Below are 12,379 nucleotides of genomic sequence, written 5' to 3' on the forward strand. Positions count from 1 at the left end.
GATCCTTATTATTACTGTTGTTAAATTAATGTTTCTCGGCAAGGCTGAGTTCTACCATAGGGCTCTCTACTTACGTATGTCGGTAAGATAGATCCCTTGGGTAGGTTTCGTTATTATTGGCGTCGGTAATTAATTAACAATTGTTATAAACGGTTCTTATGTATAAATTACCGACTTTTAGACCTTATAGAAGCTTATGGTAATAGAAGATTCGATGAACAATTAATTTTTATTATTAGTGATGAGTTCAAGCCGTTGTACTGTACGAACGAATTTAAAAGAGTGCAATATTTAAGAGGAGCTTGAACGTGGACAGAAGGCTTAAATTAAATTAAATAAAGTATTTAAACGTGACCAAGGCAAAAATGGTGGATTTCCAAGCTAAATAGGGTATTTAAACGACCCCTGAACTTAAATAAATGAGGTTTATTAAATTTTAAGTAAAAATTACCAAATTTTGAGAATGTACTGTCAGAAGGATTCTCTGTTTGTGGGCAAGAATTAATTGTTTTCGTTTGGCATTATTTCCTTTTGTAATTAATATTCTGAGGTTTTGACATTTGCTTATGTTTCACTAAAATGTTCTCTATGTACGTAGGTGTTAAAAATATTTTAAATTGACTTTTCTTAATTTTCACGGAAGGTACGCATTACTGATGTCCCAATAGTCCCTGCGTATGAATTTTAGAATTTTCTGAAGTCTACTGGTAAGTAACATTGTTGGTTTCTTATTAATTGTTAATGTTTTTCAAAATGTTAATACGGTCGTTAAATAGAGGTCTTTTAATGCTATTGTTAGCAATTAAGATTTTTCTTCTAGGCCTTATAGTTACTGAGAAAAACATGCCTTTTCCTGATTGGTCGAGACATTCAAATAGCCATAACTTCTAAACTATCGATTTTACAGAAATTTTATTAGGACATAATTTGTAATACTTTGAAGGAGCCTTAAATCGCACCGCGCGATTTTCTAAAATTATTATTATTTTAAAAGATATGAACTTTTATCGATAAATTTTAATAGTAACAATTACCCTCTATGGTTGAATCTACCTATATGTCTCGCTGGCCTTTTAATGTAGAGGCGAAAAAATGATATGGTGGAGAGAACGTCGCAGGACGTTACAATATCGAACTTAATACGCAGTTTAGAACACGCGCGACAAACGATTTCGAGAAAAATTTGTACAAATTGATGAACAACGCGGTGTTCGGTAAAACTATGGAAAACGTTCGCAATCACGTAGACGTAAAACTATTGACAAAATGGGATGGACGATACGGTGCTGAGGCAATGATTGCGAGACCAAATTTTCATAGCAGAAGTGTCTTTTCGGAAAATTTAATTGCCGTTGAGCTACGTAAACTTGAGGTGAAATTCAACAAGCCGATCTATGTGGGTATGTGTATCCTTGACATATCCAAGATCTGCTTGTACGAATTTCATCATGAGTACATGTCTCCTCTGTATCAGAACAGATGTAAAGTAATGTACACCGATACTGACAGTTTAATCTACCATATCCAATGCGATGATATTTTCGAGCACATGAAACGTGATATTTCTAAGTTTGATACGAGTGATTATCCCGCTGATAATGCGTACGGTATACCGCTTGTCAACAAAAAGGTACCAGGTCTGATGAAAGATGAAAATAACGGAGCGATTATGACGGAATTCGTCGGGCTCAGAGCAAAGATGTACGCGCTAAAGGTGGACAGCAAAAATGATACGAAGAAGGCGAAAGGTGTGAAGACCAATGTCGTAGCGCGAACTATAACGTTTGATGATTATATGCAGTGTCTGAGAGATGAGGTCGAAAAGCAACGTCATCAGTCATACATACGATCCAAAATGCACAAAGTCTACACCGTGTCCGAACTGAAAACTGCTCTGAGTCCGTATGATGACAAGCGGTATATCGTACCAAACTCAACAGACACTTTACCATGGGGACATTACAGGATACAATTGTAAACTAAAAAGCGATCATTGTGCATACATGTATATTGTAAAATGAAAAGCGATCATTGTACATATATTTTTTTGTAAGAAATATTGTTAACTATAATAAAAGATGGTTTATTACAAGCTGTTTATAATAGGATATTGTAATAAAAAAGTGTTTATAACAAAGAATTGGTTACAATACATTTTCTTTGTGTACCCAAGAGTTGTGCGAATTATCAAATCCCAACCATTTCACTAAAACCTTGTCGCCGCTTTTTCGCAACACCTTTTCCACGAGATAAACGTCAGGATTAGCAGCGCGATGCAGTTCGTATTCGTAAAATCCTCCGGCAATAGACTTTCCGCGAGAATCCTCGAGCAGATAGGTCGCTGGATTAGTTGTCTGCACTTTGACGATTTTAAACACTTCGGTTGTCCAATTCGGTGTATAGCCTTTTTCAAAGATGGTTTTGAATTTGCTCACGCGTACCAGATCACCCACTTTGAATCTCGCAGGCGCAGTGATCTTTACGTTGTTGTAGACTGTGTGTAGGAGCTTATCAGCGATTTCGGGTGTCACATCGATAGGACGCATGCCGATAGTTCGATGTTTCCGTGTGTTGTACTCCATGATAAGGTGTGGTAACGAGTCGATCCATTTGTATGTTCCATTCAACGTAAACATTTTCCACATGTCGTTCTTTAACGTGCGGTTGAATCGTTCCATAACAGATGCCTTCATTACCGAGTACGTAGAATAATGATTGATACCGTGTTTTTTAAGGAGTTTCTGCAGATCCGCATTATAAAATTCTTTTCCCTGGTCCGTTTGCAAATTTTTCGGACATCTTCCAGATTCTTGAAATATCCTGGCGAACACTGCCACTGCTTCTTTACCGCTCTTGCTCTTCATCGGTACAGCCCACGCATATTTGCTCAACACATCGATAATAGTGAGTATATAGTGGTAGCCTCTATTGAATCGCGAGTAAGGACGCATCTCTACCAAGTCAGCTTGCCAAAGATCATCGTATCCGCGCACTATGACGCGTCTACGGGGAAAATATCTTCTCGCTGGAGCGTGCAACTCCTCCACCAACCGATGCTTTTCGTTACCGATGAGCTGCTTCTCTGAACTTTTCTTCTTTTTGTTAAATTTTGATGATTGCTTCGCCATTGCAGCTTGTGATGATCCGTCTCTCGCTATGTTGATACTATATGTCAATTTAACTGTAATATTCTACTTTTAAATTTCCCCTGATTTCTTTATCTCTGAGCGTGTCCAGTCTAAAATTATGGTATTGATACGGTAGTCTATCTCTCCATTCTAAGTAAATATAAAAACTATATCTTATCATTTTGAAAAAGATAAGTAGTTGTAGACCTTTTACGTCTGCGCATCACCATCCCCACTACTTTCTCTATTCTCTACGGGGAAAGACATACGGTGTTGAGACTGGCGAAGCATTCAAGCTTCGTTGCTCCTACTTGCAGCATAGCTAGTTCTCGTTATTACAAGTTCTTTACAAGTTATTAACAAGTTCTTGGAAGAAAAATGTTCGGCGCTAACGTGGACATCGCTCTCAAGAAGACGTCGAAGAAGACGAGCAGTCTCTCTACAGAAGTGGGAAACGTCCGTAACATGCTTCTATGTACGACGTACGCGCTCAACAATTCGGACACTAAGAGGATGCAGGTTGGATTGCGCACCACGTACAACATGGATCCATTTGAGCCAACGATCAGGATCATGGGGAACACGTTTTCAGGAATTCTCCTTGATTTGAATACGTGGGAGAAGTTTAAAGATATTATAACCTCTGCAAATTCTTATTTGTGTGGGGAAAATAAGAATACACCAACCCCTATCATCATCAACAATATCAGCATCAACTTTACCTCAGCGTACGGTGCACGAGCTGTAATGGTGAGTCAGCGAGGGAAAATGCTGGACGAGAGCGGACCTGCGAAGAAGACATCGGAGGAGTCTACGCATCTGAAGCAACCGCCACTGAAGAAGCATAAGCTGTATACGGAGAATATTATAATGCAGAAGACATCTTTCGATGGTCTGCAAACTGTCACAAAATATATCGATGCTAGATACGAACATTTACAAGCGGTTGCCGCTCTTGTGAGTAATTGCAAATATATTTTAGTAGGCGAAATAGAACTTAATCTCACGAAGGAAGGTGTAAACGAAGATTTCGTAAAACGGACACTCGTTGATAAATATCGCGAAATCGAGGAAAATGTACGACGGCAAATGAAAAATTTACAATTTTTAGACACATATTTTAATATTGTATTCCGTGAATTGACTACGATTCATTTAAATGAAATTATACACGAGATTATAACAAACGCAAAATGCTACGAGTGATTGCAAAACTACGAATGTAACTTCAAAAATAAAATGTGAATTTATTTTATAAAAATGTTGTATATTCCTTTCTCCCCACCTCTTTTCTCTTCCCTGCGATCTCCAATTCGTTGTAACAAAACCCAACTTAACTTTTCGAGTTCGAAAGCGAAGGGGATATACAGGTAAAAATATATTCTACTTTTATATTTCCGCTGATTTCTTTATCTCTGAGCGTGTCCAGTCTAAAATTTGGTCTATGTTCTCATGAATGCTATTTATGCTCTGTATGTTTTTTTTTCCGGTAGTCTTCCAGCCAATCCTTCAATTTTTTAACATTCTCATTTACATACTGCTTCATCTCAACGTTACTCTCATGCAGTAGAAGCTTTACAGCATTTATATTCTCATCGATATACTGTTTCTTCTCAACGTTACTTTCATGCAACATAAGTTTTACAGACTTTATACTCTCATCCACATAATATTTGTGCGCAGCGTCATTGAAGGCTTCCAGCTGCGGTACATTATGTATCGCATGCATTTTTGCATCGAAACATTTGCCATCACGACCTTTACTATTGGCGGTTAGACAAAGGGCATTTTCATGTACATATCGTTTGCAACGTTGTTTAAATGATATCTGATACCTGCAACACATTCTTCCACGTATTATTTGGTTGCAACGTCACTGTCGGCTTCAGGTTGCGCTACATGTTGTATCTTGCGCGACTTTGCGTCGAAAACTTTGGCAACGTTTAAACAAAGAGCATTTTCATGTATGTAATCTTCAACATGTTCATTCCATTGATGCGCTTCGATCGGAGAACTATTGCTGTCTGGCAATACTCCAAACTTATGCGTCGACATTACGGAGCAAGCTGTGTCGATGCTTTCGACTGGCTGACGATTGACTGACTGACTGACTCGTGTCAGTGCAGCGCTGTTTAATTTATAATAAGACCAGCTTCGCGGAGTTCTTCGATAATCGATAAAATTTCGTTGTCATGAGCGTTGTTGCCGGCTTGGCGCGAAGCGTCAAGCAATCGCAAACGATCCACCAGCTCGTTGGGATCATCCCAATGCACGTAATCGATATTGTTGTCATTTAAGGTCATCATAGCTTGAGATGCATATAAATCTTTTCCGGCCACTTTATCGCTCGACGCATGTGATACTAGGGGCGCGATTATATGTTTATATTTGTGTCCCTTGTTACCGAGTATCGGATTTTGCGGGAGGTACCCGCGTCTGTGAGCATTCGTCGCCAATAGTATACTTTTATATTTTTGCATATCAGCCTCGGTGTACACAGAATCGTCGGGGATTCTTTTGAATATTAGCTCGTAAAGACCAGGTGTTCCAATGTATCCTGTTTCGCCTATGATTATATTATCGTCTCTGTCCACATCGACACGTTTATCACCGAGCATTGCTCCATCATTACTAAGACGTACACCGTAAACATAATCTATAGTGTTATCTTTTCCACTACTTAGCACAGCCCCCATATATTTTTGACCCAACGGACCAAAATGATCATGTAAAGTTTGTTGTCCTTTGTACGTTCGCAACTGACGTATAACGGATGTCATTACCGGTTTATCGGGGGTTTCGAAAACATTCTCATCATCATCATCATCAGTGAGTAGATTGTTGATCGGTGAAGATTCATGTGGTTCCTCATATTGTAGAGCTCCCGTCGATGTAGAAACTATCGAAGGATCATTGAATAGTTTCCGTTTCAGCGGAGTCAATGCGGCTGGTGAAAGTTTCGCCTTACGCTTTATCTTTTTTTCGGGTTTTAATATTATACTCTTTGTTTCTTCGCTTGTACTCATTGATAGTGGCGCAGTTTTAACATCAACGTTACTTTCCACATTAGCGCTGCTTCCCGCGATTTGCTTGAGAGGTTCAATAATAGGTTTAAAGTGTCTCTCCAATGCAGCATTCTCAACAATTCTACCGGTTTTCAAAGCGCGATATTTTTTGCGGATCGATTCGCTCGTTTTCGCAATCTCTTCCGCTACCTTTTCATGATCCATGATTTTCACGTTACTATTCACCATTGATATATTTGTCTCGTGAACGTTGAAGATGTTACCAGGTTGAGGTTGCAACGACGATTGAGCATCTCACAGCACAGCAAAGTCGTTAAATCCTTTCCTATATCGTCCGTTGATCATTGAGCTGTCCTTATCAATCAATGTGAAACCATATTTATCCTCCCAACATTTGCGACACAATGCACTGAAATCTTCATATGACATGTCGGTATTCACATGATCGTTGTACACATGTTTCAAATTGGTACCATCCTGTTTAAAGAGAATCAGAAAATTTGCATTGTCTCGTATAAGATGCTTGGGTATTTTTGCGTACGTTTGACAGAGATAGAAACAGTCAACGTTCGAATGACGACCCATGGCAAAGTATTCTCTTATGGTATCTTGCTTGTCACATGCCACATCGTCAAAGATAAAAATAGAATTTTTGGACGCTTCGGTCGTTGGAATCACGTCGCTGTTATCGGAGAATGTAAAGTATCCAATTTCATCTATCGGTTTCAACAAATTTTCCAAGTAGCGATATTTAGGTTGTTGCAACGATTTTGAGTACACGTACAAGTTCTCGAAACGCAGACCGTGCAGACTTTCCAGCAAGCTGATGAGAACATTCGTTTTGCCGCAATTCGAGGGACCGCATATGATGCCGCGTATGGTGTTCGGAAGCATGTTTCCATGCCTGCGCGCCTCTTGTCCAATCATTGATTGCGTTCGATTGTCGAAATTTGTCACACGTATCGATGTCGGTTGCTTCACGAATCGCATGTTTCCCCACATCACAAATTGATTATGTTAATGGATCGTTGCGATTGAACTATATATATAGACGCGCCGATCTTGGAAACGCTCAGTTTAGAAAAATGTTGCTCCTTTTGATAGATACTCATATATTCGAGAGCTAACCTCCGAACAGTTGAAATACATACCGAAGATTGTTTTGTTACACGATTTTGCAAAGTATATTGGCGATTTGTGGGACAGACTCCCTGAACATATAAGAGTCGATCCAGAGGTTCAGCAGTATCGTCGATGTTTGGAACATTACAATCGTCCGTGGCAGCGAACGCATATCGATGGTCCGGCACCGCTGATCCGGGACTGTAGTGAATGTCTTCGACAAAAGTCAAAGTCAGCAGCGGTCTGTTGAATCGCGCGATAAATGCGCTTCCTATCGAACTACACATTCCCGGATATCAATTTTGCGGTCCTGGAACTCGCTTGGCAAAACGATTGGCCAGAGGCGATCGAGGCATTAATTCATTGGACGCGGCGTGTCGTGAGCACGATATAGCCTATTCACGTAGTAAACAGTCTCACTGATCGACACGCGGCGGATAAGATTCTCGCTGTTAAAAGCGTGGAAACGCATAATTTCGAAAGATTCAACTCTAGCGAGAAAGCGGCTCTTGCCATCGTTTGGGCTACCCATGAAAGTTAAAACGAAAATCGGTATGGGCATGAAGAAAAAGAAGTCGTCCAAGAAAGCAATCCGAAAACGAGCACTTCCGATAGCAAACGGGGTGGTATTTTACCAGTTCTGCCATTACTGGGAGTTCTCGGTTCACTAGTCGGTGGAGCGGCGGGTGTCGCAAAAGCGGTGAATGATGGCAAAGCCGCGCAACGTCAGCTGGAAGAATTAAAACGTCATCATCGCGCTATGGAAGGTCGCGCTATGAAAGGTCGCGGAATCTATCTTGCTCCGTACAAACGCGGGAAAGGCGCTACAGAAAAAAGAAAAAAAAAACGTCAAGAGACACTAAAATTACCCATGGTGCAATGACTAACGTACAGTTGGAAAGACTAGCGAGGCGTATGCGTATATCTTTCTTTCGAGGTGTTTTCATGCGTGACGCCTTACCGATAGATGGAGTACGTCAAAACGAGAGTGGTATTGTAAATTTAGACAACACAGAGGGACCAGTACTCACTGGGTGGCATATGCGAAAAGAGGAAATCGCGCAGTATATTTTGATAGTTTTGGTAATCTTCGACCGCCCAAGGAATTGATTCGATACCTTGAGAGAGATGTAGTGAAAATTGTGTACAATCGCACGTCTTATCAACATTACAGCCAGAGCATTTGCGGACAATTGTGCTTACAGTTTCTCCAAACGGTAGAGGATCGATATGGATTTAAATGAACATTCCACTAAGCAGCAGTCAGTATTCGCTTGGCAGTTTGCGAACATGTCGCTAACGCTTACGTTGACTGGCAACAGTAGCACCCTTACGGTGAGCTACTTTCCCGCTATAGATTTGAGCGATGGTGATTACGAGCTCGGTTTAACGGATTTCGAAACATACAATACGATACCAAATGTAAATTCGTCGAATAATAAATTTTACTATGGTGCTAACGACGAAGAAATTACGATTCCTGAAGGATCGTACGAATTGCGCCATATACGAATATCTAAACGTGCAATTTCACATGCTCAAAAACAGTACGTTCCAAAAATAATCCATATAGAGATGACGAATGAATATCCTATAATAATTCGTGCCAATAATAATACGATGAAGAGTGAAATAAAATGTGCTTATAGAATAAATTTTAGCAAGCCAAACAACATTGGCTCGCTTTTAGGATTCTCATCGAGTCGTGTATTAGAACCGCACCGATGGTACGAATCGGACGCACCGATTAAGATTATCAACGTGAATATCATTCGTATAGAATGCAGCGTTGTCAGTGGTGCGTACAGTAACAGTATGCGTGTACATACGATACATGAATTCTCGCCTAAGGTGCCACCAGGATATAAGATATCGGAAACGCCGGCACATGTCATTTACCTTCCAATCATCGCACGGAGCATTACAGATTTAACGGTGCGTGTCGTTGATCAAGAAGGACAATCGCTCGATTTTCGAGGAGAAGAGATTACTATTAGATTGCACGTACGACGGCGACGATAATAAACATAATCTATGAAATGCTTGTGGTGAATCAAGTCGAACAGGAGAAACAAGCTGGAGAACAAGCTGGAAATATACTTTACGAGACACGCGATTAACAGTACAAAATCCCTCGTTCGAAAGAAACTCAGCGCGTTGAACGTTGAATTTTTGAAATCTCTGGGATTCATCGTACGAAACGATTGAGAAAGATGATTGACATTTTGAACATTGGAAGTGAACCGGTCTTTGACGAGCGCATCGTCAAGATTGAGACACATACGTACAATCCATACGCTAACACAACGTTTGGATATAGCGACGAGATACGAATACCCATACAGCAGCAGGATTTATACATATTGCCATGCGAGAGTTATCTCTATGTCGAGGGAAGGTGACGAAACAAGTTGCAGTCGATGGTGCGACTGTAACGTTGGGATATAATTGCGTTGCATTCATGTTTGATGAGATCCGTTATGAACTGGATGGTGTGGAGATTGATCGTAACAGAAACGTGGGAATAACTTCAACGCTCAAAAACTATGTATCGACATCTTCAAACGAAAAATGCTGTCATGAAAAATGCCGCGTGGGATATGCGACTGACACTATTTCGCCGGACGGATACTTCAACTTTTGCGTACCACTCAGCGTGTTGCTAGGATTCTGTGAAGACTACAAGCGTATAGTGATTAACGCGCGTCACGAATTGATTCTATTACGATCGCGCAGCGACAACAACAGTCTACTAGGATCTTCAGCGCTGGATCCTAAGATTGAGCTATTCAAGATACAATGGCGAATGCCTCACGTAATCTTGAACGATATCAATAAACTTTCCATGCTGAAAACTTTGGAGAACGGACGATACCTGAGTATGAGTGGGATCTGTATGAATTTCCTCTACTGCAAAGCACGACCAAACACCAGTGGACGTCAAAACTGCTAATTTGGAAACCTCGATACGTTATCTTTGCGCTGCAGACTGGCCGGAAGAATGTCATGTCGGAAAATATAACTCGTTTCGATGACTGCAAATTGATCAAAAAGCTCTATCTGAATTCAGAGTGTTATCCGTACGATGACATGAATTTGGACTTTGCAAAAAATAAATACGCAATACTTTACGATATGTATAGACGTTTTCGTAAATCGTATTATGGATGCGACAGTGCTGAGGTATGGTTAATACTTTCGGTTAACGACTTTCGGCGGCTAGGTCCTTTCGTGGTGATCGATTGTTCGCGTCAATATGAGTCCGTCAAGAGCACCACTGTGGATATGCAGATAGAATTTGTGTGTAAGGAGAATATACCGGCGAATACTACCGCGTACTGTCTCATCCTGCATGATCGTGTAGTTGGATACAGCCCGCTAACCGACATAGTGCGCAAACTCAACTAACATCAGAAAGTATGTACGAGAAAAGAATAATACACGAAACAAAGTGCTATAAATGGCATTTCTCTCTCCGGACGTGTCAAAGAATGTTTCACCATGGTTGTGCCGACGTTTGTCGACTTGCAAGGATTCATGGTTGGAAATAGATTTATTGTAAAAGAAGCAGCGATACTGAAGAAGGGAACTATTCTTTCGCATTTTGTCTTCACGAGTCCGATGCCATGGCATCTGCTTACAAGATCAGACAAATCGAGGGCCTACTGGTTAACGGCTAATCATCATGGATTAGGATAGGAAGATGGAGTCGTCAAATACTGCAGAGCTAAACATTTGGTTACTGCGGCTGTGGCGGGTGATATGTATGACGAGCTTGAAGACGATGCATCTCAATTTGTGTACGTGAAGGGACATGAGAAGCGGGAATGGTTGTTATAACTTCTGGGTAACAATGTGAGAAGCAGCGTGATCATTAAGACCATGGACACCGATTACGACGATATGCCTTCTCTGCAAAAACTGAATAATATTTTTCGATGTAATAATCAAAAATTGTGTATTACAGAGTGTACTAAATATTTTCAATTGGTTGTCTCGAAGAAAATTGTACGACACTATATAATAAATCATTATTTCAAATGTACAGATGTTTCTTCCAACACTTTTATCCCCTTTCTTAGGATTTTATATGGTAATTGTGTTTGATAAAAATACTTCTTTATTTGCGGTATGATGCTTATTAGACGTTCGAGAGACGTTCGATACACGTTCGATAGACGTTCGACAGACGTTTGATAGACGTTCGAGTGACGTTCGATAGACGTTCGAGAGACGTTCGAGAGACGTTCAAGAGACATTCGATAGATGTTCGAGAGACGTTCGAGAGACGTTCGATATGGCACAGTAAACGAAAGGCCCGGGAGGTTCGAGTCTGGCCTAGTTTCGACAGTTTTTCTCTCATGACGTCATCATGCACACTGTAAGAACCTTCATTAGACGTCTCCTAGAAACAAGGGACAGTGGTCTAGGAGGTTGGAGCATTGGATATTAACCGCGAAGGCTGAGGTTCGAGTCTTAGCAACATTCCAGTAGATTTTTTTTTTCTCTCGGGACGTCATCAGCCCACTGTAAGAACCTTTACTAGACGTCTAATAGCAACAGGCGACCGGTGGTCTAGAAGCTTTGGAGCATTGATAGTAACCGCGAGGACCGAGGTTCGAGTCTACCTACATCACAGTAATATTTTTTCTTTGTCGTGATGTATGCGTGAACGTCACGGTCGCCATCTTGCGTGACATCTCACCATGAGTTACCCTTCCCCGCGCGACGTCATACCCGCGCCATAAGTTCCCCTCTTTCCCCGCGTCCCCCTCTACACTCCTGAGTTAGAACCGGCCTTACTATTCTACTGACCGTCACGAGATTATGGAACTAGAAAATTCTCTTAAAGTACAATAAAAAGTACAATAGTTAAGAAGAGACTTGTGAACACGCGTCCGAAACGTGTGACGGCCTCAACGTGAGTGAAGAAGCGGGCGGCTCAGTGACGGGCCGGAGCAGTCCTTCTTCTTTGTGTTGGGCAAGACGCGAGTTACTCGACATCCGGATGCAACAACGATAAGAGCCGCGCCAAAGTGTCGCCTAAATAATTCGGTTATATTAGATGAAAACGTTTACAATTTTATAGTCAACCGCGAGTAG

The 12,379-nt window shown here is 40.9% G+C and overlaps 1 protein-coding gene across 1 annotated transcript; it reads left to right on the forward strand.

Moving 5' to 3' along the window:
• Positions 1-1,142: 1,142 nt before the first annotated feature.
• Positions 1,143-3,176, forward strand: LOC112589826 (uncharacterized). The gene is made up of 2 exons (XM_025304519.1): positions 1,143-1,394; positions 2,863-3,176. The coding sequence occupies exons 1-2, from the start codon at positions 1,196-1,198 to the stop codon at positions 3,084-3,086; spliced, it is 423 nt and encodes a 140-aa protein (XP_025160304.1). The 5' UTR covers positions 1,143-1,195; the 3' UTR covers positions 3,087-3,176.
• The last annotated feature ends 9,203 nt before the right edge of the window (positions 3,177-12,379 follow it).

Source organism: Harpegnathos saltator, unplaced genomic scaffold (genome assembly GCF_003227715.2).
Source record: "Harpegnathos saltator strain DR-91 unplaced genomic scaffold, Hsal_v8.6 scaffold62, whole genome shotgun sequence".
Taxonomy (NCBI): domain Eukaryota; kingdom Metazoa; phylum Arthropoda; class Insecta; order Hymenoptera; family Formicidae; genus Harpegnathos; species Harpegnathos saltator.